The sequence below is a fragment of the Anguilla anguilla genome, chromosome 6 (genome assembly GCF_013347855.1).
Source record: "Anguilla anguilla isolate fAngAng1 chromosome 6, fAngAng1.pri, whole genome shotgun sequence".
NCBI lineage: Eukaryota > Metazoa > Chordata > Actinopteri > Anguilliformes > Anguillidae > Anguilla > Anguilla anguilla.
The window spans coordinates 59,145,214-59,164,212 of record NC_049206.1 but is presented as its reverse complement, the minus strand read 5'-3'; the positions used below and the strand labels follow the sequence as shown (position 1 = coordinate 59,164,212).

General features: G+C 48.0%; 1 protein-coding gene and 2 non-coding genes across 3 annotated transcripts; all 3 read left to right on the top strand.

The window, feature by feature from the left end:
• Positions 1 to 118: 118 nt before the first annotated feature.
• Positions 119 to 17,739, top strand: tmem214 (transmembrane protein 214). The gene is made up of 17 exons (XM_035423629.1): positions 119 to 501; positions 4,423 to 4,625; positions 5,425 to 5,575; positions 6,800 to 6,934; positions 7,485 to 7,567; positions 8,063 to 8,168; positions 8,933 to 9,014; positions 9,889 to 9,990; positions 10,645 to 10,786; positions 12,690 to 12,781; positions 13,918 to 13,966; positions 14,102 to 14,209; positions 14,576 to 14,693; positions 15,164 to 15,260; positions 15,713 to 15,881; positions 15,991 to 16,142; positions 16,443 to 17,739. The coding sequence occupies exons 1-17, from the start codon at positions 351 to 353 to the stop codon at positions 16,567 to 16,569; spliced, it is 2,067 nt and encodes a 688-aa protein (XP_035279520.1). The 5' UTR covers positions 119 to 350; the 3' UTR covers positions 16,570 to 17,739.
• Positions 17,740 to 18,292: 553 nt separating this feature from the next.
• On the top strand, positions 18,293 to 18,379 carry trnay-gua. Its single transcript is given in 2 exon segments — positions 18,293 to 18,329; positions 18,344 to 18,379. It is a non-coding gene; the product is annotated as a tRNA-Tyr (tRNA).
• A 180-nt stretch (positions 18,380 to 18,559) lies between these two features.
• Positions 18,560 to 18,632, top strand: trnaa-agc. The gene has a single exon. It is a non-coding gene; the product is annotated as a tRNA-Ala (tRNA).
• Positions 18,633 to 18,999: the final 367 nt, after the last annotated feature.

The window sequence follows — 18,999 nt, the reverse complement described above, 5'->3', positions numbered from 1 at the left end:
TGTTGTGATGCAGTGACCAACAATGGGTGTTCTCGTGAATCATTTTGGTGGAATTAGTGGCGACAACTTGTGAAGTTTTTTTCTGTAAATGTGGTATGTATGCATATGGTTCCCTCTCGTCCGAGGAAGACTATGGCTTTCAGAAGAATAAACGTTAATATCTGACGTCATGTGGCAAGGAGACGTGGCAAAGAGACGCTTAAATCCTCAGACACCGTCAACCACCAACCAGGCGACCATTGTTTCCTCGCACGCAAGTACACAGCGAAGTAGAAAGGGGCGAGAAAAAAAAAATCTAACAGACACGCAAAGCATTTGTCCTATTATTAGTTCGTAGTGAGATTTAGATAATGGCTTCGGCTGGGAATAATGGTTCCGTTGGCAAGTGGGAAGTGGTGAAGAAAAGCAAAAAACCGAACGGCGGAAAGAATCCATCTGACAAGAAATCGGGGGGAAGGAAAGCTCTGAGCGAGTCTAACCTCCCCAGGATTGACCCGACTCGTAAGTGGAACACATTATGGAGCGGTCCCCAAATTATCTTATTTTTATGATTCATTGTTGATGCGTGCAAAATGGCTTTGAATGGATTTGTACCTCGTACTATTTAGCTACTTCCCGAATTAACGTTAGCATGTAGCTAGCTTGCATTGTAGATAATTGGCTAGCCAGCCTACCAAATTCTTTTCTCATTAAGTGTTGTTCATAATCCCATTAACATACATTATATGGAGTTAGCTTGTTAGCCTTTATTAACAATACAATTTAACTATATTTTGATTATTTGCCATCAGTGTTGTTATACACTGTCAAGTGTTAGCTTGTGCCAGATGGCTAACTATTTAGCGGTAAACAGCGACAAGAGTTGACAAATGGCTAGCTAACGCTAACTAGCTAGCTAACGTCACTAATAGACCTTAAGATGAATCTATGTTGAGTGAAATTTGAATTATCCGGTTGGGACAACGTTAATGTTGTTTTTGGGACGTATGGTTAGTTTTTATCAGTGATTCATTTGTTACGGTAGCCTCCCTAAGATTGAGATCTTTTCTGTTAGCCGGCCGGCACGCTGGTTAAATTAGCTAGCTTGCTGATGATGATTGTTAGCCTTGTCTAGCTATTTGGTTATAAAGCTAAAGTATGCTAGATAACATTAGTGTGCTAACGTCAGCTAAAAGCTAAGGGATGGACGGCTAGCTGCATATTTGGCAAGATGCGGGCTTGTCTTAGTGATCTTTTGTTTGTTTTAATTGTTGAAACTAGCTATCTAGTGTAACCTGGCACAGACAAGCCTTCGGGCTGACGGAGACAGTTCAGCGAGCGGTCCAAGTTTGAGTTGTGCCGTGGGGGTATCTTACACGGGCACGGCATGTTAGCATGCTCTTCCGCGCGGGTGCTGACATGTGGCTGTCAGTCTAACCCTGGTTTCGCTTGTCAGAGTGTGCAATGAGGTGACTTTCTCCCCTCAGCAAAATGCTTTTTCGTTAGATGTTCCTCTTTGAAATGGCTGCCTAACCTTGTGGTCGGCGATCGCTAGAATTTAAAATTGGCAGAAATTTTGTTCGGGTTGTTGTGAGTTAGATTTTTTTTTTCCGATTTAAGTTCCACAACGCTACTTAACATTTACTCATCTTAACTTCTCTAGTCTGGTAGATGGATAGTTCGTCCATTTTGTCAGTGTTTTTAAGTTTGCGTTTGTATCGCTGTCCATTGTTTGATTAACAAGCTTACTTTTTAACGGCAGCCAGATGGTGTAATATCGCACTCTGAAGTTCAAAGTTTCTTTATCATTTTTGATCATGTTGCCTTGACGTTGCCATGACACTCGGTGTACAGGGCAGGAATCTCGCAGAATTGCCCTTGAGTTATAAATAACCATGTTGTTACTGAGTGAGGGAAGTGCTTAATCAACTTAGATATTTAGCTGTAGAAATCCTGCAGCCGCGTGGCTGTATACTGTCTTGGAATTTCATACCCTTGTGAATGTTTACCTCACAAGACCTACCTTTTTTCGTGGGGGTTATAAATCATAAATCAAGTCCAGATTTAGAAAGCACAAGTCCTCATCGCTCGCCGAAGGCGTTTTTAAGTTTTTTAATTTTCTTGCCGTGCGCTCGCGGTGTCGCGCATAATTCATTAGCAGGTTTGACAATCCCATGAAAACTCTGTTACTCATAATACTATAGTAGGTCACAACGAATGCGATTCTGAGAAGATGTATTGTGTTACAACTTAATTTTTTTAACCACTGCTTTTCCCCTAGGACTTTAGGTTGCTAGAAGTGCTTACATGGAAATTATACCTTCACCCACGGAAGATCAGATGACATGTTTATAGAAATACCAGTTGCCGTCAACAGAGATGATATTGATCCAAATGCAGAGTTAAATTTAGATTTTCTAAACATATACTGGACATGTGAGATCTATAGGGCCCCCGCGTTTCCCACAAGTCGTAATATGACTCCCTTTCACCTTAAATGCTGCCGAGGTCGTTTTGCATTTTAGCAAGCAATGCTCTGGGCGACAACCTGTCTGATGTCGCATGTCATATGCAGCAATTCTGTGCTGTAAATAAGCAGATACATATTTCCTAATCTAAAGAGATTAAAAATGAAATGTAAGACTGTAATTTTCCTTTAATTATTGTGAATTTGGCGGTGAAGGATTTAAAAAAAAAAAAAGATCTAGCCTCGCCGTTTTTGTGAACGAGCAGGGCATTCTAGTTCACTCCTGGAGGCGGCCATCTTGGAAGGTGTGTGACGCAATATGCCCCGGATTCGCAGTTGACGTGTAGTTCAGTGATGTGGAGCTTTGGCAGTAGTTATAGCTCTCCATGCATTGCGTGTGCGTGTTGTGCTGGAAGTAAACCATCACCGGGGGCAAAAACTAGGGGAAGTGACATTCACGTATGCGATTTTTCCTGACTTCTCCTGGACTTATCCATGCGTGCTGTGCTGGAAAGTAAACCATCGGCAAGTGCAAAAACAGGGGGAATTAACATTCACTTATGCGATTTTTTTGTGACTTCTCCTGGTAAATGAGGAAATACAGATTTATTAATTTTTTTCATACCCTAGTTAGAAGTTAGGCCTTGGCTGTTTATTGTTGAACATTCTCTACTGCAGTGGTTCTCATCTCGGGCCAGAAAGGGCCGGTGTGGGTGCAGGCTTTTGTTCCAACCAAGCAGTTGCACACCTGATTCTACTAATCAAGGTCCTTAGTAGAGACTCCAAAGGTTGATTAGTAGAATCAGGCGTGTGACTGCTTGGTTGGAACAAAAGCCTGCACCCACACTGGCCCTTTCTGGCCCAAGATGAGAACCACTGCTCTACTGCTTTCAGCTGTCAAAAATGCTCTTGTCAGAAACCTCTTGTTATTGCGCTTGACGTACCCACGTCCCTAGGGCCTGAGAAGTCAGCACTTCCGGATTAATAATGAAATGCTGCGTTCATTTCCATGCGCATTTGATCTCTGCAGAGACGGCTGGAACCAGACCTAGACAAGTAATGCAAACAGACCTGCTCTGTTGCAGATGAACGACACTGTTGAAGAGCTCCCGTTGAGCATGTGAGGTCCGGCGTGTGACTCTGTCGGAACTGTTATTTCTCGGGGGCAAACCAAGATCGCAAAAAATCAGCTCTTGTTGTTCCCGAATAAAATGTGACGGAAGCATTTCCTTGCTCTGATTAGATCGGAGACCTTTGCGTCGCGCTGCCCCCTTTTGCCCTGTAATCATCTCCATCGTTCTCAGGCTTGTTTGCCTCTATTTGTTTGGTGGGCGCTTTCGTCTAAAGCAGCTTCCACAGGCAAAATAGCAAAAAGACTCGAGGGCAGATGAGTAATGAAATTAGCAGCGTCAGAACGTCCGGAGCAGACGGCAGTGCTGCAGCCGTCTGGTGTGAGCGCACAGCGAACAGTAACGGCAACTGGAGCAAGATGGGAGTCTCAAAGCTGCTTAATGCGATGCTTCCTGCCAGCTTACCCGGCCCCAAATGACAGATGGGACAGTTGGAGCTGAAATGGCTTGGACTGAGTGAGAGAAGGGAAGATTGCAGTAATTATGAGTTAGGGCAGTGTGTCAGAGATTGAAATGGGCTTGCTCAATTCTGGGTGAGAGGGGACTCTGGAACTAGCTTCTTTTTTTTTTCTTTTTTCTTTTTTTTTTGACCTTGTGATGCTTGTTGGAGAAGGGAACTTACAAGGCTGTGCCAAAACGCTCCCCACTCTAATGCGTACAGTGTCTGGGAGGGGGTGGGGCCGGGCGGCTCTCCAAACAGGACCTTCTCCATTGCTAACGCCCTCTCTCCCATGCACGTGGTGTCCGGGAGGGGGTGGAGGGGTAGGGGTAGGGGGCGGGGCCGGGCGGCTCTCCCCGACAGGACCTTCTCCGTTGCTAACGCCCTCCCTCCCGCATTCGACGCAGCGCCGCTGAAGATGTCGGAGACGATCTACGAGGGCTTCGAGAAGATGGCCAAGAAGCAGAACAAGGAGCAGGTTCCCCCGGCGACGGTCGCGGAACCGCCCGCCAAGAAGGCCGGCGCCAGCAAGCAGCCGAAAAAGTCGCCCGCCAACGGCGGCGGGCCGGCTCCCGTCCCGTTCAGAACGCTGGAGGAGGCCGTGAACGCGGTGAGCTGCACCTCCACCCCATTTCAGTCCTCCACTCTCCTTCTCCCTTTCCCTCTTCTTCTGTGGTTTCTCATTTCAAAAATAACACCTCGCACTGTACACCAGTCAAATGCTCGTGTCTCTTTTTAAAAAAACCAAAACTTTTTTTTAAAGGATTTCTTTATTTTATCTTCTTTATTTAAATTACCTTTCAAGTCATTGCAGCACATTGGCTGTCAAGGCCTCGTGTTAAGAATAAAATTTTTTTTAAAACTTTGACACACTGAGATTGATTGCAATACGCTTTTATAAATATAAAAAACAAAGCTTTCGGTCAACAGACAGTCATCAGAGCTATAAAGTAAGTCCAGTAGGGCGGGTATTTCTCTTACAATGAGTGAAAAAAGGGTTAAGTTGACACACTTGGACTGGCTGTCCAGAGCTGGAAAATGGAGGGAAAAAAACCGTCTTGTTTTTACACCCGTGAATGCCCCTGGATATTTGATTTGTAAAGGTGCAGAAAATGGCTCTCCTTGGTCGCGATGGGTCATTTGCATAGGGGCGGAGCTACGGCTGGTTTTCTGCACTGTAGGAAAATGAACAGGTGGAGGGAAAAACAAGTGTGTCGCTGTCCAATTCTCTTCAGTTTCTCTGCCAGTGTAACTTAGCTGGGGGGGGTCTCTGTATTTCAGTGTAACTTAGCGGGGGGGGGGGGGGGTCTCTGTATTTCAGTGTAACTTAGCTGGGGAGGGGGGGGGGGTCTCTGTGATGTGATTCACTGTAACTCATTGGGGGGGGGGTCTCTGTGCTCTTCCTGCAGTTGGATATCTCAGAACTGCAGCAGCAGCTGGAGAGGAGCCAGACCGTGTTCCCGGAGAACCCCTCCGTGTGGGTGAAGGACCTGGCCGGGTACCTCAACTGCAAACTGCAGGCCCCGGAGGGGGACCCCACGCTCAGCACCCACAGCTACGGTCAGTCTTCCTGAGGGGAGCCCGCTGGTTCTCCCCCTCTGTCTGTGGCCTGCTAGCAGAGCTGGCCCCCTTTTTATTTTAGCTAACCGTGCCTGGCTGCTCTGTGTTCCGTTACATTCCACTCCATTCCTTTACATTTCATTGTTCCATTACAGTTCATTACTTTCCATGCCACCCCGTTACATTCCATTGTTCCATTACAGTTCATTACATTCCACGCCATCCCGTTACATTCCATTGTTCCATTACAGTTCATTACATTCCACGCCATCCCGTTACATTCCACACCATTACAGTAGATTACATTCTGCCGCTTTCATTCTAGTACATTCAATTCCACTCCATTCCATTACACTGCACTCTGTTCCATTACAGTGCATTACATTTGATTACAATACATGAGACGCGGTGGAGAGTGTTTGAGCGTCACCCCCCCGCCCCCCCCGGGCTCCACGGAAGCACACAGTTACGCTGAGTCATCGGAGGAAGACGTTTCAGTCACGGTTCTGAAATGCCTGCGTTGCAGCGTGCATGCGTGCGTTCGCCTGCGTGGGCGTGTGGGTGTGCGCATGCATGGGCATGCGTGTGCCTGTTTGTGTGCCTGTTTGCGTGTGGGAGGGCGTGCTTGGCACCGAGAGAGGAGGTGATTAATCTGTCAGGGATGAGAAGATGGGTGTTTAATCGTTATACCCAGGAAAGCGTTTCATTTCTGCGAGAATTGAACCTGAAACCCAAACGCAGGCCGGTTTCTCTGCCTCCAGCACGCACACCTGCCTCCAGCACACACACCTGCTGCAGCTTCCGTATCGAACCCCCACGTGCGACTTGCACAAGTCCTCCCTGTCCGCTTTTTAAAGTGAAGTTTGTGGAATTTCAAATGACGAAATGACGTTATTTCTGTCTCTGAAAACTGAAGTGCTTTAATTTCACTGTGGCTGAGGCCAGTGGTTTGGTAAAGTTTTAAAGGTTTTTTAAAATTTTACGTCTCTCTGATGCTCTGAATTTCTGTTCCCTCATGGGCTAAAATTACACCAGGGTTAGCGACACTAACACTGCCAGCAGAGACACAGGCTTTAATCCACTTCTTGAAACGATCCGTGCTGACTTAAATAGCTGGATGCTGTTATTGCATTCTTGCTTTAGCCAGATACCCATGGCTAGATATAGTTATTAATTAGCTGAATTAGCACTGTCCCTGCGGCTCAAAGTGTTCTCTCTCTGCAGATTACCCATACTGCCTTGCCAGTAAGGAGCTGAGGAGCATCATTAAGAGCCTGCTGGCCCAGTGCGGCGGGTCCCTGCAGGACTTCTTCGACCACTGCATCTACACCATGCTGCGCGAGCTGGACAAGGCCTCAGGTGTGTTTCTGCGCCCCGCCCCACCCCCGTCCTGCCCCCGCATCTGCCCCGCCCCCGTCCTGCCCCCGCCTCCCACCTGCCCCCCTGTCCCGCTCCTGCCCCGCCCTGCATCCGCCTCACCCCAACCTGCCCTGCCAGCCCTGCCCTGCCCCACCTTGCTCCCCCTGCCCTACCCTGTCCTGCCCTGTCCCACACCTGTCCCCCCCCCCCCCTAACCCTAACCCTAACCCCCCCCCCCCCCCCCCCCACCTTGCCCCACCCTGTCCAGCCCTGTCCCGATTTAACCACCTGACCCATCCTTCCTTTAGGGATCACACATGTACTGCAATACATTGTAAGTGTAAAGTAGAAATATATGTAATGTAAGTATAAAGATTTCAAATTTTAGAAATTATACATTTCACAGCAGTGTCATTTCTAAAATTTGAAGTATGAAGGTGGCAATGATTAAGAGTAGTGGGTGGACTGAGGGCCTGGGGGCTCTCGCTGCACCCCTCCCCCTGCCTCCCGCCCCCCGTCCTGGAATAATGTGAACTCTTCCCTCTGGCAGGAGAGCCCCTGCACGGGTACAGGATCTGCATTCAGGCCATCATGCAGGACAAGCCCAAAATAGCCACCCTCAACCTGGTAGAGGTGAGTATGTGACCAGGGGCCGCACACACACACACCTCCCACACACACACACACACACACATGCCCCACACAAACACACACACACACACACAGACAGACCACACATGCACACACACACACACACACACACACACACTCTCTGTGAGGCCACGTCTTGGTATGCTGTGCTGTGCCCCTTGTCTCCCGCTGTCTGAGTAACAGCACTGGAGCCGTTTCATACTGAGCGTCATTGTAAGATCCATTTCATTAAGGCAGATGTTATGTAACTTTATACCTTAAAGCTGTCAGCTGGAACACAGCCATAAGCCCCCTGAGCGGAATGTGAATGAGGAATCCGACACCAGTTACTCTTACCCTGGATTACACATTGTCATGCAGCAGATAATGACAGGGTTGTCCCCATGTTCTCTCTCTTTCTCTCTCTCTCTCTCCCCCTCTCCCTCCCTCTCCACCCCTCCCCCCTCTCCCTCCCCCCCCCCCCCTTTCTCTCTAAAGCACCTGGAGCTGTTGCGGTCCCATCAGAACCGGCCGGTGAAGTGCCTGACCATCATGTGGGCGCTGGGCCAGGTGGGCTTCTGCGACCTCAGCCAGGGCCTCCGAGGTGAGTGTGACCCCAATCCCCCCCCACCCCCCACCCACACCCCCGCTACGGCTCGTGTGCCCCATGCCGCTACTCCACCATAAACACTAGGGGGCGCTCTAATAACTTTTATTGGGTTAGGCTTCCGAAGGGTTGCGAGCAGTTAAGCTGTCTGGTCTGCCCTCTCCTGGCAGTGCTGAGGTACTGCATCTGGTGCCCAAACCTCCCCGGGTGACAGAGCTCTCCCTGCACGGGGTACTCGGGGGGCGGGGGGGGTCCCGTTCCGCCCCTCTGCGGCCGAAAGCTTGCGGCAGGATTGGTGACCTCCCCGCACGGCGGGTTTGGAAACCACGATGCGAAATAAAACCCGCCATCGCTGCAACCGCCACTTTTGGGGCCCCTTTCACAACGGCTCGCGGGAGGGAGGGAGGGAGGGAGGGGGGCGGATTGCGCCAGCAGCGACCGTGTGCTAAAGTTCAGCCAGCGGCTCGTCGCTGAGCCAATGAGAGAGGCCCGTTCTCTCCCTGACGCAGACTGGCCTCTGGTGTTTCCCCACTGGTTTTTTCACTCCAGTGGATGGTGGGACACCATCCCAGTGCAGCGGTTTAGGCTTCACACAGGGGTGACGGGGTTTTCTCTATAGTGACAGTTTTTTTTTACGGTGTCAGATGAGTGTATTGGTTGCAGGGCTGGTGATGTTTGCAGGACTGATGGGAATAGAGAATAGAGAGTAATGACCTCTCTCTCTCTCTCTCTCTCCCTCTCTCCCTCCCTCCCTGTTCCAGTGTGGCTGGGCATCATGCTGCCAGTGCTGGGTATGAAGTCCCTGTCTGCCTACGCCATCGCGTACCTGGAGAGGCTGCTCATGTGAGTATGAACAACGCTGAGTTTGGGTGTGGGCCAAATCTGTGTGTGTCTGTCTGTCTGTCTGCGCCTGTCTGTCAATCTGTGTGTGCGTGTCTGTGTCTGTCTGTCTGTGTGCCTGCCTGTCTGTGTGTGTGTGTGTGTGTGTCTGAATGTCTGTCTGCCTGCCTGTGTGTGTGTGTGTGTCTGTCTGCCTGTGTGTGTGTGTGTCTGTCTGCCTGTGTGTCTGTCTGTTGGCTTCTCAGACTATCCGATTAAGAAAGGACCGGCTTTCATTGACACATCTGTTGTGTAATGGCTACGGCACATAATCATGCACTTTGGCACTTTTCCCCCTCTTTTGAAATAGCTTAGTTGTGTGTGTCTCTCTGTGTGGTGTGTGTGTGTCCCTCTGTGTGGTGTGTGTGTGTGTCCCTCTGTGTGGTGTGTGTGTGTCTCTCTGTGTGGTGTGTGTGTGTCTCTCTGTGTGGTGTGTGTGTGTCCCTCTGTGTGGTGTGTGTGTGTCTCTCTGTGTGGTGTGTGTGTGTGTGTTTTTAAATGCCATTCTGTTAGGGGATTTTTATTAAATTCCTGCAAGGAAGCTTCATCCTTCAAGAGTGTGTGGGACTGTCGGACTGGACAGTTGGGGGGAGGGGGTTTGAATTGCGGTGATTTTTAAAATTGCATGGCAGTGCTGTGTCTTTGTCGTTCGGTTGCATGCTAACGTGCTGTGTTTTTGTCGTTGGGTTGCGTGCTAACGTGCTGCGTTTTTGTCATTAGGTTTTGTGCTAACGTGCTGTGTTTTTGTCATTAGGTTGCACGCTAATGTGCTAACATGCTGTGTTTTTGTCGTTAGGTTGCACGCTAATGTGCTAACGTGCTGTGTTTTTGTCGTTAGGTTACACGCTAACTTGACGAAAGGCTTCGGAATCATGGGACCAAAGGAGTTTTTCCCGCTGCTGGACTTTGCCTTCATGCCTAAAAATGCACTTTCAGCCAGGTAAAGCACTAACTGCTGTTGCAGAGATATCCTCACCAAAACCAGTAATGCTGCAGTCTAAGTTACATGCACTGTCATAATTAGAAAATACCTTTGCTACACTTTGCAATAATATGGGTAATTGTTTAATTTTCTGAGAAGTCCATATATTTACAATATATTGTGGTATTTGCTATTTCCATAATCAACATGGTCTGACAAAACTAGGTTGCAATATTAAAGGATGGTAATTTAAGAATGCAGTTAACCCATGTAGTTTTATTCATATATGTGTTGTGATTTGAAAGTGTAAGCATTCCAAAATGAAATTGCCCCCAGAGCAGTGATCTCAAACTCAAGTCCTGGAGAACCAATCAGGAGCCAGTTTAGACCTTGGGTGTGATGTGTGTGTGACTCTGTAGCCAATCGGTAGCCCCAGAAACCAGCAGGCACCAAGGCCTTTTGGGACTGGGGTCTTATGGGCCTGGAGTCTTATGGGCCTGGGGTCTTATGGGACTGGAGTCTTATGTGACTTATGTGTAACCCCTGCTGTGATGTTTGTGTAGCCCCTGCTGTGATGTGTGTGTAGCCCCTGCTGTGATGTGTGTGTAGCCCCTGCTGTGATGGGTGTGTAACCCCTGCTGTGATGGGTGTGTAACCCCTGTCGCGGTTCAGCCTGCAGGACCAGCTGAGGCGTCTCTACCCGCGACTGAAGGTCCTGGCGTTCGGCGCAAAGCCCGAGTCCACCCTGCACACCTACTTCCCCTCCTTCCTGTCCAGAGCCACGCCCCACTGCCCCGACGACATGAAGAGAGAGGTGAGCTCTGCCCCTGCCCCTGCCCCTGTCACTCTGTTCCAAACCTGGGTCAAGTACGTGTTTGTTTTGGATTCAAATACTTTTCTACACTTTACAGATCGTGTCTGGTGTATTGGAACCAATGAAATAAGAAGTGCAGGCCTCGCCTTCTGGTCATATTGGCAGGCTTAGTTACACCAGGCAAGATCAATAGAGCACAGAAAAGTATTTGAATCCAAAACAAATACGTATTTGACCCGGGTCTACTCTGATAAGCCGCGTTTCCACCGCAGGAACTATACCCCGGAACTAGGAACCTTTTGAGGAACTCAGTGCGTTTCCACCGCAGGAACTAGGGTCTAAATTTAGTTCTGGGGGCTTTGTTTTACCCCCCAAAACGTTCCTGCTCGAGGGGTAGTACTTTCCGAAAGTACAGGAACCTTTTGGGTGGAGCTTGCAGCGCTGAACATTTCTGATTGGTCGAGTACTCGCAACATTTGTGTTGTATTTATTTTCCGCCATTACCCGCCATGTTTGAAAATATGCAGCGGCAAACCAATTTATTTTCATAATAACTTCAAATCAAACTTGTATGTTATGCGGCGCAGTAGCCTACTTTTGGTTATAGCCTGTCAACGTCTTGGAATTATAACGTGTGCTCTTCTGTTCTTTTCTTGCTTTAGTATTCGTTTTATAAAATGCTAAGCATTCGTGCTGGGACAGCATATTACGTAGGCTACCAAAACATTCAAACGGATTAATTCGGTTGCTGAATATTTTCTTCCGGATTTTCTTTGTTAGCCCGTTGTAATTGACTCAAAACGTTTGATACAGTTATGTGAGGTATGCGGTAGTTCTGCGTAATTAACATTGGTGATACAGTACAAGCAAACTGGAAATCGCCTTCCGCACTTTTTGTCCGGGTAAAATAACAGGTTAATTCTAGTAATCTTCCCTTTAGCTTTTTCAGACTGCCGTAATTTTACTCAATTTTACTGCCATTTTTCAATTCCACGAAAAGACCAGGAAGACTATGGACTAATTTATGGTGCATAGTTCGCATCTGGAGGGCACACTTCGCTGCTCGGCTAGCAGTAACTTCGAAGGAAAGCAAACGGTGTCTGTACCACTAATTTACATTTTCACGCAAGTCCGAGTTTTCGTTCTATTCTTGTCATGTTGCCATTAGCCTATATGGAATTGACGACGAGAAAGTAATCAAACAGCAAATTGTTTACAACGTGTGCATGTTTTCTGCTGTTGTTGCCAGTTATACATATAAATGTGAATGCATTCTGTCGCTTCGGATGTCAAGACATGAAAGCGAATGTTCGCATAAAAACATAATGAATGTGTTTGAGAGGATATATGAAAATCAATAAATACAAAAGTAACCATATATAGTCATTGTTGGTAACCCGTTGTATATAAGTGATATAAACCCCTCCGGGCTGTCCCGGTTATATGACAGATGGACCGACGACAACGTCAGTGGGCTAATTTGCCTAATCTTCGCGGTACTTTAGACCCCGGTGGAAACGCAGACAACCATTGGCTGCAGGAACCTTTTAGTTCCTGGTAAAGTAGTTCCTGGGACTGAAAGTTCCGGGTAATTTTGGTGGAAACGCGGCTTAAGAGAGAGGGTGCCACGGTGTTGTACTTTTACTGGTACACTGTCATTACTGAACTGCCAGCCTCACTCCCACTTCACCATCACGTTATTTCACTGTGTGCTGGACAGAGCTGTGTAGAGTTGACTGTTTTATTGTGGTGGGGGTCCAGGTGGGGGCCTCAGTTACTGGGTGGTTATTTTTGGGCGGTGGGGGGGTATGTTGGGGAGCCCCGGTGTTTCTCACACTGGTGCGTGTGTGTGTGTGTGCGCGCGCGTGTGCGTGTGCGTGTGTGTGTGTGTGCGTTCCTCCAGCTCCTGAGCAGCATGACTGAGTGCCTGTCAGTGGATCCTCAGAGCCTGGGGGTGTGGAGGCAGCTTTACACCAAACACCTGCCGCAGTCCAGGTGAGAGAAGCACCTGTTCACCTGCAGTACCCTGAGCACCTGTTCACCTGCATTACCCTGAGCACCTGTTCACCTGCATTACCCTGAGCACCTGTTCACCTGCATTACCTGGGTGCCTTTCCCTTGTGTTACCTGAGCACCTGCTTTACCTGAGTACCTGTTCACCTGCGCGCACACACACAGACACACACACACACTGTCTCTCTCACACACACTCATGCGCTCACTCATGTGCACACACACACACTATCTCTCTCACACACACTCATGCGCACACACACACACTGTCTCTCTCACACACACTCATGCGCACACACACACACTGTCTCTCTCACACACACTCATGCGCTCACTCATGTGCACACACACACACTATCTCTCTCACACACACTCATGCGCACACACACACACTGTCTCTCTCACACACACACTATGCCAGGCTGTTCTGCTCAATGCGTCTTTGTTCCGTCGCTAACGCTAACACAGTCGCTTTGCGGCGTCTGCAAACACGACCTCCTCCTCCTCCTCATCCTCCCCTCCTCCGCGCTCATACCAGGCATGCTTTCTGTGGGCGGGTCAGCCTGTTCTGTTAGTTTCTACTGTAAATCCGGGGGGGGAGGGGCGGGGGGCAGGGGGTCAGAGTGCAGTATTTCCACATTGTGCAAAGAAGGGAAACACTAAGTAGGGGGGGGGAAACAGTGCTGTAGTTCAAAGCCATACAATCAGGGTTTTCAATGTGTCCTTGTAAACCTTGCAAAACACTGTTTTTTTGACTTGCTGTTTTTTTTGCGACATCCTCTTCTGTGTCCAATAGAACAAAGCCCAGTTTTGTTTCTGCAATGTTCTCTTCTCTAAATTACACCATGTCATTGATTGGGGCCGTTTGAGTGCAGGGATTTTTGATCAAAGTCACGTATCATTTTCTAAGAAAATTGCTGTGCTAAATTGGGCCATTCATTCAAGTAAAAACAGGCCCTTGGAAATGAGGAATGTTGACCTTGAGAGGGTCCTTCAATGCAGCACGTAGAAATGCTGTAGGTACTTTACAAAACAAGACTGGCTTGTTTTCCACTGGACACTTTTTCTAAGAAATTGTTATTTTTGTAACTTTTTTTCTTGCTGTTCCTTTTTTGCAGCCTTCTGCTAAATAATCTCCTTAGCTCCTGGAACACGTTGCCCGCTAAGGTATGTGCTCAATATTGCTTTCACAGTTTTGTGCTACATTCATTGCTTAATGAGGCTCTGGTGTTTGTTACTGCTACCAGTTTGACCACTAGAGGACAGCAGAGGTTGTTCTCACACTTTTTTTTGTGTTTTCAGCTGCGCAGGAATCTTCAGGAGACAGTCCAGTCTTTCAAAGTGACCAATGAGGAGATGAGGTCGTCCACCAGCTCTCTGGAGGTGTTGGAATGCAATGAGCTGTGCAATGTAAGGGTGCCGCGCAGTGCCAGAAAGCACCGTGCTAGGTAGCGCTTCCTCATGCATCGGGGACAGGGAACCCAGTTCCCCAGGGATCCATGTCTGGTTTTGTTTCCACCGATTACCCGGGCACTGTTAGCTGATTGGCTGTGTACACCCAATGGCTGTTCATTGGCTGATTAGGTCACAGTTAAGCATTTTATATAAGGACACGATAAGCCCCCTGAGCTGAATGTGAATGAGGAATCTGACACCAGTTGCTCTTACCCTGGATTTTACAGTGTTCATGCAGCAGGTTCTGTCCTTTACTCTCTCTCCCTCTCTTTCTATCTCTGCCTCCTTTCTCTCTTCTTTCCCCCTCTCTCGCTCACTCAGAGCCTGCAGCTGAAGATGAAGGGGCGGGGCTTCCCCTGGACCCGCCTGCTGATGGCCGTGCTGGTTTTTGCCGCTGGCTTCCTGGTTCACGACATCCGTTCCCAGGGCTCTTTCAAAGGTCTGTACCACTCTCAGTATCACACGGGGGGGGGAACGGTCTGTACCATTCTGAGTATCACACAGGGGGAAAGGTCTGTACCATTCTGAGTATCACACAGGGGTGAAAGGTCTGTACCATTCTGAGTATCACACAGGGGTGAAAGGTCTGTACCATTCTGAGTATCACACAGGGGGAAAGGTCTGTACCATTCTCAGTATCACACAGGGGTGAAAGGTCTGTACCATTCTCAGTATCACACAGGGGGAAAGGTCTGTACCATTCTCAGTATCACACAGGGGCGGGGGAAAGTTCTGTACCATTCTCAGTATCACACAGGGGGGAAAGGTCTGTACCATTCTCAGTATCACACAGGGGGAAAGGACTGTACCATTCTCGGTATCACACAGGGGGGAAAGGGCTCGTTTTTGGGGCTCATTTTTGGGAGCGGTGACCTCACTCACGCGGCGCCCCTTTGCGCTCTCTCTCAGCCTCGGCGACGGCGGGGTACCTGCAGCAGTCGGGTCTCCTGTCCGTGTCCCAGCAGGCCTGGGGCAAAGTCTCGCACTACTCCCAGGAGGGCGTCAGGTGAGCCGGCCCGCGCCGCGAGGCGAAGCACAGAACATCACTCACCTGATCCTATAAACCACCCACAGCCAGGCTTCTTCTTTCACCAATTTACCCCCTCAGTTAGCTAATTGGCGGACTGCATCAATGCTGTTTCACCTGTAGATCCCTAGATTACAACAGTAAAACTGAGTTTTTGAAGAAAAAGTGTAACACTTGTGTTTACGTGTAAGAAAAAGTTACAGTAAGTTGATTTGTATCTTGTCCTTTAGACATCTTTAATAACCTTTATCAGGAAATTTAGTGGGAATGTCAGATCACGTATATGACTGTGCTAATTAAATAATTGACCTCAGAAGTTGGTGTGGAATCCTAAAGCAGATATGGCTGTCCTCGCCCACCCCTGGCTTAGCGGTCTACTTTGGGTCATTTTCCTTCCCTAATGGCGCGCGTGCGTTTCCCCCTCCCCGCAGCTGGCTGGAAACCAACGCTCCGTATTACTACTCCGAGGCTGTGACCGCGGTCGGGCCCGTCCTGGAGGTCGCCTGGGAGAAGACGAAGGTCGGCGCGGTCTTCGTCGTGGAGCAGTGCTCGGACCTGGTGGCGTGGGTCAGAGAGAACGCGCCGCGCTTCATCGAATGGGTGAGACGAGACCAGCCGAGCCGAAGACGCAGGAAGTGCGTCTCGCTACGAAGCTAATTTGTTTGTTTCATAACACGTCTGTTCCTTTTTTTTTTTTACCACCCTTCAGCTTAACGCCAACATCCCAGAGAGCGTGTTCCAGTTCATCGAGTATCTGAAGGAGCTCCTGGTGTTCATCCATCACAGTTACGTCCTGCCGTCGCTGGCGTACGTAAAAGTTTCGCTGGAGCACGCGTGGCAGATGTTCGTGGAGTCCTGCGAGTAAGTGACACAGCCGGCCTCTGGCTTGGTATTGGTTACTGCTCTTTAGGAGTACTGGTATTTTAACGTCAACCACTGGTTGAAATGGATCCATTCTGAAGTTTTGAAGTGCAGCACATTTTTATGAAGCAGATCAAACGGGTCAATTTGTGTTTTCAGTGTTTAGTATTACGTTATCCGTGATCGTGGTTTGCGACGAGTAGTCGACATCTTTTCTGTGCACGTCTCAGTGAACTGCACTGAACTGCACTTGCATGTTATTCATCCTCTCTCTCTCTCTCTCTCTCTCTCTATTTTTAGTGGTGAAGTGTCGTTACATTGTGTGCAGAACCACGTGATATCCCTCTCCAATTCCACCTGGACGTACATGCAGGACGCCACCGTGGCCGTTAAGAACTGGGCCTCGGACCTCATGTCCCGGTCGTGAGCCGTGGTGATGTCACACGGAACTCTCAGAGACTGCAACTTGCTTGTGTTCGCCCCCTACGGGGGACTTCAACCAACTGCGCTTTCTAAACCCCTTGCTTAAAGAAGGATATTTTTTTTTCTTTTTGTTGTGAAAGATGGAACAGACACTTGACTCTTTCTTCTTTTTCTTTTGTCAGACTGCATGAAATTTTATATCACACTTGTTTTTCTACCGAAAGAAGTTGTATCATGTATGGGTGCACAGGCATTTTCCTGTTTTTTTTTTTTTTTTTAACAGAGGTATTCAGGTTTAAAAATAACCAGTGTTATTTCAGAATTAATTGTCAAATGGGAACAAACTTGGACAATTTCCAGGGGTTCTGCTTTGAAGATATTTAAGGGTAATCTGCAAAAAAAAAAAAAACACAAAAACTAGGCTCTCACTGAAGCCAAACTCTTTGGTCTGTGTCTGATGGTTGCTGCTTGACTGAAACAAGAACGCTTTAACTGCAGACTGTTGAAGCCCTGCCGTCCTGAATGGAGCCCGAGCTCGTCTCTCGCGCTTCGACAACATGAGCCATGCAAGTTCGGAAGGTGGACAGACACCCGCTTTGTGCCTAGCTCCAGTTTCCTTAATTCTTTTTTTAAATTTTTCTTTCTTTTAAAAAAAAAAAATATATATATATATGATGATGAAATAAAAAGGTTGTATTTGTGTACGTCCCTTGTGAACGAGCACTGGACTGTGGACTACTACTGCTGCTTGGTATCGAGGCCCGCTTTTTACTTGAACATCAGTTGTTTTTCTGTTCGTGGGGCGATTCAGTGACGATCCACCTACCTCCCGTGCGGTTTAGATCTAGGCTTGTTGCTCCTCTCCTAGGTCCCTGCATAAAGTTCATAGACCATGCCTGACCCTTGACCCCCGACCTTTGACCCCCCCCTCCCTCCAATCTGCCGTGGCATGCATTTTCCCTGGAGAGGAGAGGAGAGGTGCATGGAACCCCCAGACCAGGGGAACAGACTGTTTTGGGTTTCAGGCCTGTGAAGAGAGAGAGGTGGATTTATAAGCTGCTCTGGTCAAAACCAATGAAATAAAATAAAATTCTAAACATCAGCCTGAAATTGTGAATCAGTTTGTGACTTTGTACATGTGAAATGTTTATGAATAAAGATTGCTGAGCCCGTATCTGTGTTGTAGTTGATGAGTAACATGTTACTCGTGCCTGGACATGGTCTGTGCTACTTTGTATGGGCACTATACTATATTGTATGTCAAGTATTTATGAGGGGGGCATAGTCCAGTCACATCTTCCATAGCGAATGTGATGCATACTTTCAGTGGCATTTGGTGAATTCCCGTTCTCTTAAATATGTATCTTACTGTCTGTGCCTTTCTGTTGACAGCCTCTCTTTCTAACCAACCGTACAACAGAACGCCTTTTAAACTTACAGTAACACTGTCTCGGAGACCTTCAATAGCTGTCGAACCGGTTATATCATTTCTGTATTGTCCAGTTAATTTTATTAATTGAACTTCACGCAGTTGGTGCTTCCAGGTTGTCTGACTTTGAAGGTACTAGCACAAGAACGTTGGCTAAGAACCACGGTAGAGGGCGTCATTTGCTAATGGTTGTAGTAGTGCAATAACGTGTCGTTGCATAGGAACCATGTTAGGGTGCTGATGAATTTAGGGAGGGATTTTGGATTATACCTGTTCGAACAGGAATGTAGCCGGCGAGCCTTCGATAGCTCAGTTGGTAGAGCGGAGGACTGTAGTGGGATACAAAGTAATCCTTAGGTCGCTGGTTCGAATCCGGCTCGAAGGACTCTCTTTTGATAAGTATTCCAGTGTCTGGAAATGATCGTAAAATATAACAGAACGTATAGCGATATAGTATCTGTAAGGAACGTATAACGATGCGACGAATGAGTAGACAAATTACGTTCTTTTTTGGTTTGTTTACGGGTCTTTACAAAAAAAACTTCGAGTTCGTGTATGTGTTGTCGGGGGATTAGCTCAAATGGTAGAGCGCTCGCTTAGCATGCGAGAGGTAGCGGGATCGATGCCCGCATCCTCCATTATTTACTTTGTTTACCCTAGTGGATGCGCTGCTATTTACTGTAACACGTTGGCTTTGCGCAAACAAACCATCTACAACGAAACCCTTAATAAATGCTACTGCGTGCCTGCATGCTAAGCGAGAAAAGCTCAACTAAACCAGCCAATCGGGAAGAACTTTGCTTTTACGTGAACAAACCATGAGCCAATCAACGCACGAGTTGTTGTCGTTCCGCGGAGACGGGGGTCGATGGGTTTGTTTGGGTTTAAAGAGCTGGCTGTTGGTCGGGAAATGGGACGCACATGAAATATGAAAACATTACAGTAATAAACACATTCCTTAAAGAAAACCCTGGCAATTTATGCACTTACTCTGTCTGTGTAATC